At 36.7% G+C, this 15,260-nt stretch overlaps 1 protein-coding gene across 3 annotated transcripts in view; it reads right to left on the reverse strand.

Annotated features, from left to right (window-relative positions):
- The window catches only part of atp9b (ATPase phospholipid transporting 9B (putative)), a 341,291-nt gene that overhangs the window by 78,466 nt on the left and 247,565 nt on the right, over positions 1–15,260 (reverse strand). For all 3 annotated transcript variants that reach the window (XM_033019057.1, XM_033019056.1, XM_033019058.1), the window contains 2 exons: positions 2,312–2,472; positions 401–543 (listed from right to left, as the gene is read on the reverse strand). In XM_033019057.1, coding sequence (XP_032874948.1) covers positions 401–543; positions 2,312–2,472 — 304 coding nt within the window. The remainder of the gene's footprint in view (positions 1–400; positions 544–2,311; positions 2,473–15,260) is intronic.

A 15,260-nucleotide genomic window follows, 5' to 3' on the forward strand; every position in this document is an offset into this window, starting at 1 on the left:
AGTACACTGGAAATCTATCATAAAAATATACTTTAAAAAAATGCAGTAAGATTATATTAGCAGCCAGATGCACTCAGGAATGGAGAATTAAAAACGTGCACCTTAAGGTAATTCTTTAAAAAACTAAAGTTTGAGATTTATTGGGCATTCATTGATGATTTGCAAAGATCACAAAATAGTTTGATAAAAATTGTATATGACAATTTGTCAACTATAAAGCAAATGTTTTGTTTTTTTTGGTTCACACTTTGATTTACTTAGTCATGTTTACCCCATTGAATTTCTCTCTATTATTTAAAATGTTCAATGTTTTAGAACACTGCACCAACTTTTTTCATCCAAATGGCAGGACAAAAACGTTCAGAAATGTCTCAAGCTCAGGAGATGGCATCAACATTACCTGTCTTATCTGTTAATAAATAAACTAAACGCCCCAGTTCTTCTGGTATAGTGCTTGTCCGGACTACCGTGCCTGGAATGTTATCATCTCTCATGATCATCCAACCATACGCAGCTTTTCCCATGTCGAGATTTACCCGCAAACTGTCCAAATGAGGAGGAAATAGAGGAGGTCACAAAAGGCAAGCAAGAAGGTACAGCAAGTAGTGGGGAGTTAACAGAACCATTAGTTATTATGAGGGAACTGGACACAAGAATATGGAGATAGACACTTTAACGCCCCCTCCCATTCCCATACTGACCTTTCTGACCTGGGCTGCCTCCGCTGTCAGTGAGGCCCAATGTAAATTGGAGGAACAACACCTCATATTTCGCTTGGGTAGTTTACAACCTAGCAGTATGAATATTGATTTCTCTAACCAAATAACACTCACTTTCACCTCTCTCTCCATCCCTCCCCCGCCCTCGTTCTGACTAGTTTCACTGCCCTGATTAATTTGACTGATTGTATCCCTCCTTGTCACCTTCCCCTCAGCTAACAATGAGCCATTCTATATTTCCTTATTATCGTCTGCTTTGATCAGACGTTTTCACACATTATCCTTCCATATCTCTAGACTCCCTCTCCCCTGACAGTCTGAAGAAGGGTCTTGACTCGAAACATCATCCATTTCTTCTCTTCAGAGATGCTGCCTGTCCCACTGGGTTACTGCATCATGTTGTGTCTATCTTCGGTGGATAACCAGAATTGGCAGTTCTTCTTGCACATGAATAGGGAGGTTGTGCTTCCATTGTGAAGAATATGCAGCATACTGTGTACAGTACTGGTCCCCTCACTTAAGGAAGCAGTTCAGAGAAAATCTACTAGACTCATACCTAAAATAGGTGGGTTGAGTAATGAGGAAGCAATGGATTACCCCTAGATTCATACCTGTGGGGGGAGGGGGGAGAAGAGAGCTGGGAAGGAGTGGGGTAGGGACTTGATTGAAGCATACGTTCCAGAGAGGTTTTGACAGGATGAATGTGGAGCGCATGTGACTCTTGTGGGAGAAGAGGGTTATTCCTTTAAGGCAGAGGAGCCACTTTTCTCACCCACTTTCAAAGGATCACAAATCTTTGGAACACTCTCCCTGACTCAAAGAGCAGTGGAAGCAGTTTTTGAATATGAAGACGAGGTAGGCAAATTCTTCATTAGAGATGAAAGATCGCTGGGATCAGGCAGAAATATGAAATTAAGGTTATAATCAGAATAGTAGAACAGGCTCAAGGAGCCAAGTGGTCTATGCCTGCTAATTTATATATTCCTATTATGTAAAGCTAATCTCCCCAACCTGTTTCATTTTTGTCTCAAGAGCAATTTTAGTTATTGTCAACATTATTTGCATTATATTCTTCATGCACTGTGAAATGATAGCACATTGCTTTATACGGATGATTAAAAAAAAGTTAATGCAATTCCACTCATGACCAAATTATGAGAAAGTGGTGCGACTCGGGAACACGAGAGACAATTAAAATTGATTTTGAAACTAAATGTTAATGCAATTGGCAAGCATAAAACAATCTATTAAAGCGATGAAATGAATAAGGCACTTAGGAGAACAGGATTTTACATTAAAAATGTTATGCAATTACAATTTTTCTATTCAGTGCCTCGTTTGCCAGTTATTATTCCAGTAATTTCTTTATGTCACTTGTTAGCACTGAAATTCAAACCATTGTAATAAATGAATGGCAGGAACAGTGCAAGTTTCACAGCAGTTTGATCCTTCTGGGACTGGCAATTTTTTTTTCTTATGCTACTATAGTTTCACGATAAAGATCAGTTCCTTTCACAATTAGAGCTAGGTATGAATTTCAACATTCACGTTCAGTGATTCAGGGCAACCTTTCAAAAAAAGAAAAATCTTACCTGATGGGAATGATATAGGAAAATAATAGGATGAACCGGAATAGGTATCGATACCAAGGACCTACAAATCCTTGCAAAGCCACCATAACAACTGATAGCACAACTAGAGCAAAAAACAAAGCCTTTGTCAGTCGATTTAGCTCCAGATCCAGTAAGCCGACCTGCAAGAAATCAAAATAACAATTGATCAATCCATGCACTCACTGAGTGTACTGTAGTCATTTACTACAAAGTTTACATTTGCATTTTGCATGTTAGGAATGCTTAAAACATGCCGCACGCCTACTTAAATCCTTATTCTATAAGAACCTGCATTTAAAAAAAAACACAAACAAAATAATAGCACGTATGTTGTATTACCATAATAGTGTGGTGGAGGTGGCCATTGCCAATGAGTGGAACCCAAAACACAACTTTGGATAATGAAGACAAGGAACAGGATGGAAATGAAATACAGCAGATGGTTCAGCTGAAGCCTTTGGGAAAAACGGGAGACATTTGTATGAGAGCAGGAAAGGAAGGCCTTGGAGAAGTCCTCTGGCTCTGTCTCATTTGGTAAATAATGGAACTGGGCAAGAGAAGGTGCAAGCTGCCTTACAACCAAAGAGAAGAATTGGAAGGGGATGGTAGAAAATTGAAAAGAATGAAACGGGGAAGGGTATGAGAGAAAAAGAATGAGTTGTATAATGCTATGTCATTCATGTTTTTCCAATTAGGCAGCAGAGTGGAAATTTGATTGGAGGCATCAAAATAAGGAGTTCTGGAACAGAAGGACGCTTTTTACCTGTTTTGCTTAACTTTTATGTGTTGCCTAAGTTTATGTGCCTGGGATGCTGCTGCAAGTAATATTTTCATTAAACCTGTACCTCACTGTATTTGTGCATATAGCAGTAAAGTTGACTTGACTTAGAGTTATAGAGTAATTCAGCACAGAAACAAGCCCTTCGGCCCAGCCCGTCCATGCCAATCAAGATGCCTCATCTTAGTCCCATGTGCTTGCATTTGGCCCATATTGTTCTAAATCTTTCCTATCAATATACCTGTCCAAATGTATTTTAAATGTTATTGTATCTGCTTCAACTACTTCCTCTGACTGTTTATTCTATATACCCAACAACCTGTGTGGAAAAAAAAATCTTCAGGTTTCTTTCTTACCTTAAATCTATGCCCCTTGGTTCTTGAATACCCTACCCTGGGGAAAGAAATTCTGTGCATTCACCCTATCTGTTTCCCTTATGGTTTTTACACACCATCTCTTACTCCCTCACTGTTTTGCATTCTAAGGAATAAAATACTAGCCTCCCCACTTCTCCCTGTAGCTCAGGCCCGTGTATCCTGGCAACAGCCTCAAAAATTTACTCTGCACTCTTTCAAATATATTGGCATCTTTCCAATAACAGAATGACCAAATCTGAACACAATACTCCAAGTGTGGCCTCAGCAACGTTTTGCACAACAATAACATAATCTCCTAACGTCTGCACTTAGTTCCCTGACTAATGAAGGGCAGTGAGCCAATAATCATCATCACCGCCCAATCCATCTGTGATGCTACTTTCGGGGAACAATGCACTTGCATGCCTAGATTCCTCTGCTCTACAACACTCCCCAGGATCCTATCAATTACTGAGGTCCTGCCCAAGTTTGATTTCCGAAAACGCAACATCTCACACTTATCTGAATTAAATTGAATAACCATTTCTCAGTCCACTTAACCAGCTGATAAATATATTTCTGTAATTCATGACAACATCACTTATTAGTGTCATCTGCAATCTTACTAATCACACCTTGCATATGGTCATCCAAATTGTATATTTCCAACCAAAATCATGAGGGGAATAGATCGGGTAAATGCACAGAGTCTTTTGCCCATAGTAGGGGAATTGAGAACGAGAAGACATAGGTTTAAGATGAGTGGGGGAAGATTTAATGGGAACCTAAGGGATAACTTTTTAATTACACAAAGGATGGTGGTTGTATGGAACAAGCTGCCGGAGGTAGTTGGGGCAGGTACTATCGCAACTTTTAAGAAACATTCAGACAGGTACATGGATAGGATAGGTTTAGAGGGATATGGGCCAAAAGGAAGCAGGTGGAACAGTGTGGATGGCACATGTTTATTGGTTTGGGCAAGTTGGGCCAAAGGGCCTGTTTCCATGCTGTAATGAGTCCGACTCTAAATCATAGATATTTGGTTGGAAATAGTTCATTTGGGAGGAAAAGAAAATAAGGACACTGGAGGGAAAGATGACAATTAGTAAATAGTGATCTACGCTGTGATTAACTATTGGAAGAGGTTAATTACTCAGAAGTGGATTTCTTTTTTAAAGGATGGCTTAAAATACAATATGATTAGTATCCTAATCAAAGTTTTCAGGAGTAATTTGTTTTTGATTAATTTATGAGCTTTCCCAAAATAAATCAAATTACCCGTGCAGTTTAGATAAAGCAAAGAAGCTTTATTGTCAATTGTCAATTTTCTTCCTTGAAAATGTATATTCTCTGAAAAATTACAAATACTTTCCATGTTTCCATGGCTTCCTGGAACCCATGACAACATTGCACTGATAACTTGAGTCCAGTCTGCACAGTTTTACTATGAATGAGTGATCCAGAAAGGTTTCATTTGTGACATTAAGATATAATGCAAGGTAATGATCAAAGGGAAGAATAAAACGGAAAACTTAGCCATTTTATTAAGTGTTTAACAGGAGATCCTGAGACGTTTACAAAAGAGAATCAATTTTTATTTGTCCTAACTCACGGGATTCCAAAATGGCAACCATTCTCTCCATATCCCTTCAATTATCATCCAGATGCAGTGGTCTATGCTTCAATTGTTACCATTAGAAAAGCAGCCCATGCGTTTTCTGCATTTTCTCTTCTTCTTTAATAGAATTAAGTCAAAATCTCTAATACCTTTCCCCCCCAACAAAAAGGAGACAGTTTACTCCTAATCATTGTCACAATGTAATTTTCAAAGCCTCTTAGGTCTCCACTTAGCACCTGTTTCAACAGAAATAATCAGTCCCTCTAATTTCCCATCTCTTACAATAACCTCACGTAATTATACCCGACACACTCCACAACTCAAAACTGGAAGGCACTCAAACAAATGTCTAATGAAATGAATTGTACCAATTAATTAATATATTTACTCATTCCTTACATTTGACTTCTTGCCCATATATATATATATATATATAAAGCTAAAAGTACTCCTTTTTAATGGCTTTACCTACCTGCACATTTTAGGGAATGATGCATCTGAATCTCTAGCTCTGTTCTTCCAAACCCTTCTTAATCTTCCCAAAGTTTAATTCCTCACGATAGCTCTTCATTCTAAAATGTATTACCATTCGCAATCTGCAATCTGCCATACTTGCCCCATCTGACCTTACATTTTCCTGAAGTCCTTTATTTAGGCTATTGGCATGACCCTTCTGCACTTATGAGGATTCACATAATTAAGTGTTGTCTGAAATCTTGTTAAAGAAAATGTGCAGTTATTTATTTGACTTTGGAGTGCTGTCCAAAAATAATAAATAGTCAGGATATGCATTGGTGGCGGGGGCGGGGGTTGGAGAGCGGGGTGGTTAGGGGTGTGGAGAAACTCAGAAATATGGGTGGATGGGGCAGAGAAATTAGTGTTTAAATAATCTGTTTGGACCTAGCCTTAAGCTTCCAAGTAATTTATCCTTTCAGCTGTGCAATCAAAAACAGATTGAGTAATTTAGAAACAATCATATTTATAACTACATTCACTGTTTTTGTGATAACAGTTAATCAGATCCAAACGTTCCAACGGCCTCTGCTTATTTTCCCTGTTCGTTTTAAAACTGGCATCAGTCAAGAAAACCAGTGAGGAAAGAAATCATCACAAGTCTCTCACCACTTTCCAGCAGGACTTCTTAAAACCCATACCATTGTAAAATGGGAAATAAACACTAAAACACAAATGTTTCCTTTAATTACAGAAACAATCACAAAATTACATCTAAACATTTGCGAAGAATTCAAACATTCCAAAGGCTTGCCTTTTTCTTCCCTTGAGAACTAAGGTTCTGTAGACGACAGCAACTGATTTATCAGCTGCACTCAAAGTAACACAACTGAGGCAAATATCTTGCAATTTCCACAACTTTCACTGATACGTGGTTTCTGGTTGAATTATCAAGAAAAATGGGTTTTTGGATTAAAAAGAAGAAAAATTAAGCAAGAGAAGCAGAGCACGTTTCAAAGACCAGATCTCTTTGCATTCACAATGGCAGTCTAAGTTTCAGGCCTCACTGCGGATCAGATGAAGTCATTATTCATTCAGTCAAGGAAAAAAAGACTCAATTACCTCAACCTAAAGATGCTATCAATGAATGCAAAGTGCATATTTTGCTCTATTCATCTAAATCCCATTAAAAGTGAAAGGAATGATTTAATCTGGCCGTCTAAAGTTGGCCTTTTTTTGTAATAAAATAAAGAATCACTGTCTCATAATATGCATAACTACTGACTGAGATCGTTCGCCTGCATCATAACAGCAGTAAAATCTGTGAAACTCTATACAGAAAATTCAGCAAAGAATACTACTGTTCCCTTGGAAAAAGTCACAGCTTCAATGAACTGCCACCTCATAAATATGGTAAGATCTGCTTAGTTACAACAAAGAAAAACAATTCTTCTAACTAAATGTGTTGCATAACATTTTCTCTTTCCCGCACAGTGTAACCATCACTTTCAATCGACAGACTACAAAAACATCTGATTTGTAATTGGTTCATCAAAAGCAAGAAAGAAATGAACACAAAAAGTAAATGGAGGCTTCCATGACAAGCCGTACTCATGTCAGCACTTAATTAATAGGCAACAATGATAATCTGACAAAAATACAGTAAAACACCATATTAAATAAAATAAAAACAGAACTGCCTGTAAACAAAATGTACTTTATTCACAATAATCCATGTTAATGTACTACTAATTAGACTTGAACAATGCTGGCTACCATTTCCTGAAATGCTGACTGAAATCAGATACACTGTAGTGCATGGGAAAACACAAAGTTAAAAGGACATTAGCTTTATTGCATTAACGCTTTGCTCAGTTTCAGTTTGACATTTTACATTTGGGCAAGCAGTTAATGAAACCCTGACAGCAATGTTTATTGCAGGAAAACTGAGCACATTTTAAACTGCTTCAACATTAATTTTTTATACCAGAAGTAAACAGAATTTCAAAGTGAGAATAAAAATTAATTCTTAGTTGAAAATTGCGACCTTCACCACTGTCAATTGTATGCAATGTATGTGTTTTGCCTTTCATATGTCTTATTTTCCCCCTGAAAATTACAAAGTACAAAGGAATTTGCATTGGATCCGGATAATGTTCACCCAGCGTACACATTAGTTCACCTGCCTCTCTCCAGGGTTTACTCAAAATACAGAAGTTATCCGTGTAATATTTTAATCTTTCTCTAGCAATACACTATAAAGTTGATAACTTTTTAGTTATTATTTATTTAAAAGAGGATGAATGTCTAAAATACACAGAAGCAGGCTAATGGTGATGAGGTGAGATACCCTATTCCATCTCTGGGAATTGGTACAGCCCAAATAAAAAGAGATGGATGGGATGGAAGGCTATCCGCAATATCGGCTACAACTCAGGGCTGAGCAATATCAGTGCAATCCAAATCATGAGCAAAATAGTCATTATTGATCTTGCATAAAATTGGGCCCATTCTAATGTTAACAATTAATTTGGATGTGGCATTATCCAAAACGTATTTTGTTTTTGAAATCTCCAAATTCTGAACTTTCAGAAAGCATTTGATAAGGTCCCACAGGAGATTAGTGGGCAAAATTAGAGCACATGGTATTGGGGGTAGGGTACTGACATGGATAGAAAATTGATTGGCAGACAGGAAACAAAGAGTAGGGATAAACGGGTCCCTTTCAGAATGGCAGGCAGTGACTAGTGGGGTACCGTAAGGCTCGGTGCTGGGACCGCAGCTATTTGCAATATACATTAATGATTTAGATGAAGGGATTAAAAGTAACATTAGTAAATTTGCAAATGACACAAAGCTGGGTGGCAGTGTGAACTGTGAGGAGGATGCTGTGAGGATGGAGAGTGACTTGGACAGGTTGGGTGAGTGGGCAGATGAATGGCAGATGCAGTTTTATGTGGATACATGTGAGGTCATCCACTTTGGTGGCAAAAACAGGAAGGCAGATTATTATCTGAATGGTGTCAAGTTGGAAAAAGGGGAAGTACAGTGAGATCTGGGAGTCCTTGTTCATCAGTCACTGAAAGTAAGCCTGCAGGTACAGCAGGCAGTGAAGAAAGTGAATGGCATGTTGGCCTTCATAACAAGAGGAGTTGAGCATAGTAGCAAAGAGGTCCTTCTGCAGTTGTACATGGCCCTAGTGAGACCACACCTGGTGTATTGTGTGCAGCTTTCGTCTCCAAATTTGAGGAAGGATATTCTTGCTATTGAGGTAGTGCAGCGTAGGTTCACAAGGTTAATTCCTGGGATGGTAGGGGACTGTCATATGTTGATAGAATGAAACTGCTGGGCTTGTATACTCTGGAATTTAGAAGGATGAGAGGAAATCTTATTGAAACATATATGATTATTAAGGGTTTGGACACGCTAGAGACAGGAAACATGTTCCCAATGTTGGGAGAGTCCAGAACCAGTGGCCACAGTTTGGGGTAAGCCATTTAGAACAGAGATGAGGAAAAATCTTTTTCACCCAGAGAGTTGTGAATCTGTGGAATTTTCTGTCTCAGAAGGCAGTGGAAGCCTTTGGAGGCTTTCAAGAGAGAGTTAGATATAGAGCTCTTAAAGATAGCGGAGTCAAGGGATAAGGGGAGAAGGCAGGAACTGGGTACTAATTGTGGATGATCAGCCATAATCACAGTGAATGGTGGTGCTGGCTCGAAAGGCCGAATAGCCTACTCCTGCAAGTATTGTCTATTGTCTAATTGTAATTTAATATTTCCACTAACTTATTCCACATTTTAGAGGTGGAACCAAACATTTGGGGGCAATGTTAACCTAACATGTCAGGCATGAAAAAGTCCTGGAATCAGCTGAAATATCATCGTCAAAACCTACCCAATATTGATTTTCTTCACCTTCAATAAATTGAGATGTAAAACCAGTGTTGAGCTCAATTCCATCAGTTTTCCCATAGACAGGTGAGGTTGAATTTGCCCCTATATCTACAAAACTGGAGTGGTTGATGTGGGCAAATCTCTTCATATCCTTGAAGTCAAATGGTGATGGTGGGGGCTTGGGGTAAATTCCTAGGCCTTCAGCACTGACTTCAAGTATAAAAGGAGAATATTTCATGAAGAACTAAAGTTTGCTAATTGCAAAACAAGAATGTTCTTTACATCATTCTGTATACTCAAGTTCTAATCAAAAAAGTAATAATCCCACACACACCCTCAAGCTAGCAAGAGTCGACAACAAAATGTCCTTTCTTTATTGATTACTTTGGTGTGAACCTTGGTCTCTCGTTTTATTGAAATCTGTATGTCTTCAAATCAATGTAACCTGATTAAATGAATTCTATTATTATCTGGTCAGGGATATGCATTGAACAAAAGAAACAGGCCTGTTTGCTGCATCTATCTTTCCAGTGCCACAACATTAAGATGTGCAGTTTACTTGAAAAATAAACAGGTAGCTATTTTAACCCTTGACAAAGAACCGCAAGGTAATGCACTCAAATCTGATCTGTGTAAGCCATTGATTTTTATTTTCCACAGTTGGAAAATTAATTATCAAGTTATTTATTGGGGCGCACCCAGTTAAACAGTAAAATGTCAAACATTTTGATAGGTGCAAGTTTTTTAAATTTCATTTCTTAAGTAATTCAAGAACAAATTAATGTATTCAAGAGTTGTGCTTTATGCAACAAAAATATTAAGAGTATGCAAATAACTTGAGAGGAAAAGAAATAAACAATTCCATCTTTGAGTGTAAAAATGGTGCACTTGATGTGCCTCCAATAATTGTTAGTGGAAAGCTTCTGTTGAACAGAGTCTATATAACAGTAATGGATGATTGGTAATTCTGAACTGGAGGGGAGTCATAACAACTTGACATTTTTAGCTGACCCCATAACTTTTCTTTACTGATCTATAACTAGTCTACAATTGTAGACCGATCACAGCAATTACACATCACAGTACTTCAAGTACTTCATGTTCACACTGCACAATACCACTTTTGAAAATTTACGTTACCAATTATATTACAAGCGACTATTTTTAAAATCCTAAATGTAATAATATGTTATCCCAAATATCATAAAAGGATGAGTTTCTAATTTTTTTCCGAACATGATTTCTTTAATTTAACTAATTTTCGGAAATACTGCAAGAAAAGAGGCAAGACATTATTCCACTTAAAAGCTAGCTTTATTTCAACTTTGTGGTGCTATTTTGGTGTCTGTTACTCTTGCTCTTATGAAACAGTTGAAGATCAATTTCATACTTAATGGCGTAAAAAATCCTAACATTTGGACTTATGGGAAAAGTTGCAGATTGACAGATAAAGTAAAAAGGTCTGTATTAATTTCCAAATAAAGAAATGCATGGAGTGGTATTTCACTATGATTATACTCCAAAGTACCAATTACTACACATCAGAAACTATAGCGGGTGACACTCTACAATAAAAGGAATAATTTCCAGTTGGAGAGACAGAAACTGCTAATATGCAGGGTTCGAGTCTACAAGAATCTCGGCAAAAGGAAGTAGCTAATAAGGTTTAATGATGCATGTCAGGAAGCCACAGTATGCAGGGAAACACAGCTGGCTTCATTTTGTAAACTCTTCTGAATACACATCTTTCCAGTTCTCGATTGTCAGCTGTGCAAGTGCCACTGGGGACAATTTAAATCATAAATCAGGATAGTCCTCAGTTTCTTGAAATTAGAGCCAATGTATATTAATACAACACTGTCTTCGAGCAACTGCCTTTACTGAAACATATTAGACATTTCTCAAAATAGTGCAAAGCCAATGCTTGTTTATTTAAAGATAACTATATTCTTTAACCTATTTTCTAGCAATGATCCTTAGATCCTGAGTGCAGGACAATTCCACTAAGAATTGACCTGCATCGTATTTCTGATCCAGCTGGGATTTTACATTTTAACCTGGTATTTTGACCTTATTTTTTAAAAAGAAATTGCTGCATGTAAACAAGCTGACAAATTACTGATTTTGGTAACTAACACAAATTCAAAGTATTGTATTGACTGCAATGTGCAGGTGACAGTAATTAGCAGCAGATGACAGAAATAGTCAGAATTCATGCCAGATGGCGGCTAAGGGTCAGTGGAAACTAAAAAATCCACCACAAGGAAACTGTTGTAACATACAATAACTATCAAACTTCCAAGCACTCAAAAACAAATTAGTTATTCTATCACAGGAAGAAACCAACATGGCTATAACATTAAATTGCAATAAATTCACACAACTACACCACTTTACTCGAATCAGTTTAAATAATTTAATTACAGAACTGAAATACTTAAATTCTGAAGGAAGGCAAGGCACAGTCATAAATGTAAACAGTTAATGAACTGATTACATTACTTCAAGCTATGCAACTACAATATTTTTTTAAAATTACATCACAACATTTTAAGTGCATAATTTTAATGCAAATGCATAATGTCATAGAATAATCATTGTAATCAAGGTTGATCATTCCAAAATAGCATCTGATAATATACACTAGATTTGTTTTAATTTTTCTGAGAAAAATACCAATCTAAGATTTTTTTATGCTGCTGGGGTAAGAATTTTCAAAAGGCATACTGCAATAATTGTGTGAGAAACTCAGTGGATATAGTGACAAGGCATATAATAAATGTAACAATTAAGGATAGGAATTCAAACTAGCCAACTAGCTGAAAGCTGGCAATTTTCTTTCATTAGATATTTTCTATTCTGCTCCAAAACCATTTATATTCAATTATTTTACCAGTTAATGCATAGGATAGTTGAAATTCAAAGGTGCAATATTACTTAGAGTCAATTCCACACACAACGGGCAATCCATGAAAACACTTCATGAAAAAGGCATTGCAACATATTAAGATTTTAAATACAAACAAAAATCATTTCAAGGGTCTTGCTAATTTTTTAGAACCATATGCTTTACCTAGTGCAATATTACAATATTTATATTAGGAAGGTAGTGCATAATATCATTGGACTGTAATTAATCAACAGCAAAGGCATGGGTTGGAGAACTACGGGTGACCTAGACAGCCTCAAACTGATGTGATTCCTTTGGTTTAAGTTTATTATTGTCACATGTACTGAGGTACAGTTAAAAGCTTTATTCAAACAGATCAGGTATACTATACATAATACAGTCAAGTCAAATTTAAGCACAATAGATGGAGCAAATGGGAAAATGCCGAGTTTATAATATAGTTCTCAGCATTGTAGTGCATTGGATTAGAGAATTAAAGATTAGCCATGTGGACTGAAAAAAACCAAGAGCTCATTCATGATCTGTGACTATTGTCTGTGTAATTTTCAGAAACTGTGAGGTTGTCATCCCTATAGACACAAAGTACACCAAATCAGTTTGCAAATGAATGCAAAACCTAGAAGGCGACAGTACTAGAAATAGCGTATTTGTTCATACAGCTGGGGAATTGTAATCTTCATGGTATTTTTCAATCTCCATTCTAGAGCAGCAATTAGGAAATAAGTTACATATCGCAATTTTAGACATGCAAAATATTATTGCTTGGCTCAGGAATTCGTAGCTAAAGTAGCTTTCTTGTGGAATCAACAGAGACATTGTCCAAATAATGATTATTAAATTACAGACCTATGAAAAATAAAATTATGGTGCTGCCAGAATACAGCTGATGTTCTTGAAATATTCAACAAATATTGCATTGAAATACAAGATTACCAGAAACAGATAAATTGTATTAACTGAAGTAATTCAAATTGAATTATTCTACCAAGAATCTCTTGACTACTTGGGATACGTCTTGAAGTCTCAATTGAAAATTAAACAACCAGAGCATTTTTCGAAGACATGGACACCATTCATTGATACATTATAATGATAGTATTACAAGGATATAGTATGGTGCAACACAATTTTGGAGTTAAATCTAATTACAGGTTGGGTGATGGGTGGGGAGGGATACGAAGCAGGTATATTATCACCTTTTGTTTTTCTTTCTGTTTTTGTCTTTTTATTTCTCTACGTCTTTCTTATTTATTTTACTTACTCACTCTTTGGCTACACTAATTTGGTAGTCTAGGGGTTCTATTCTTGCACATCCACTTTTTCCTCTCTCTTGCTTTTTCTCTCTTCTTTTCAACTTTAGCTAAAAATTCAAATTGAAGCTGTACAATAACTGTATTATGTCATATGCCGCTGCTTATATTTTTGTACACTGCTTCTAATAAATAAAAATATTTTAAAAAAAATTAAAAAGAAAATAACGCTCAAGCTCCATACAATCCTTAGGATTGCCAAGACGAATTCAGTGCATCCTACTTTCAGTTTTACCAACAACCATTTGGGAAATTTATTTAGTAAAGCACATCAGACTTATATTTTGCTTTGGTTGCAGTTTTGGCAGTCCTACCTGCTCAATCACTAGATGTCTGCAGGTCAAATGCATTCTAGAAGATTGGCAACATCCAGGATAAAGCAGGCACTTAATTGCCTCCCCACCCACCATCTTAAATGTTCATCCCGTTCAGTGTCATTGCACAGTGGCTTTAATGTGTAGTATTTACAAAATTCCTCTGCAATTACTCTGACCACACTACCAAAAATTGACAACCTCTACCACCAAGAAAGGGATCTTCATGTGCTTAGGAACATACTTTTCTGCAGGCTCCCTTCGAAGACACACACCATTCTGACTTAAAATACTTTTTCATTATTAATGAGTCCAAATCCTGGAACTTCCTATTTAACAACACTGTGGGAGTCTCTTTGTAAGACTCTAGCAGTTCGAGGCAGCAGTTCAGGCACATCTTCTCAAGGGCAATTAGATTGTGAAATAAACACTGGCCTTGCCAATCAGATCCTAAAATTAAATAATTTTAAACTTGCACCACTCTCAGATACAAAACTCATTGAGGTCATAACTAGTTAGCTGCTGGCTTGCAGTATGCTCATTCTATTTTCAAATTAGTCATTATGTTAACAGGAAGAAATTGAGAAGTATTCACTCTCACTCCCAGTTATAATTTTTAAGGGAACTAATCAAGGCAAGAAAACATGCAGAGCATTCCTGGTGAAATACATTGATTATTCAACAATGAGGAAAAGCTCCTGAAAAGATTAAAATTAAATTGAAATAACGAAATGTTTTCATGTGTAAAATCATTCGATGAAGTTGTATGGCAAGGTCAACAAAGCCATTTTCTTTTTACAATACATGTAATGTATGCAAGCACGTCTGAACCTATTCAAATGTTCTACAGCATTTACTGCTTAAACCAATTTACAATATAAATTATGGTCAAGGTTTATTTAACATTGCAGTTTCTATCTTTACTACAGCAATTTTCACAACTCTAATCCTTCTCATTTTCTTTGGCGTGCACTTGATCGTTCTCGGTACTGGATCTACAATTTTGGTTTGGAAGATAAAAATTACACCCCATTTCTGTAGACCTCCACTGATTGTGCTAAAATTAAAGACATTAGAGTGCCCTCCATATTGTTTAGGACAAAGACCCAACATTTATTTATTTGCCTCTGTACTTCACAACTTGCGATTTGTAATAGAAAAAAAAAAAATCACATGTGGTTAAAGTGCACATTGTCAGATTTTAATAAAGGCCATTTTTATACATTTTGGTTTCACCATGTAGAAATTATAGCAGTGTTTATACATAGTCCCCCCATTTTAGGGCACCATAATGT

Source organism: Amblyraja radiata, chromosome 4 (assembly GCF_010909765.2).
Source record: "Amblyraja radiata isolate CabotCenter1 chromosome 4, sAmbRad1.1.pri, whole genome shotgun sequence".
Lineage (NCBI taxonomy): Eukaryota > Metazoa > Chordata > Chondrichthyes > Rajiformes > Rajidae > Amblyraja > Amblyraja radiata.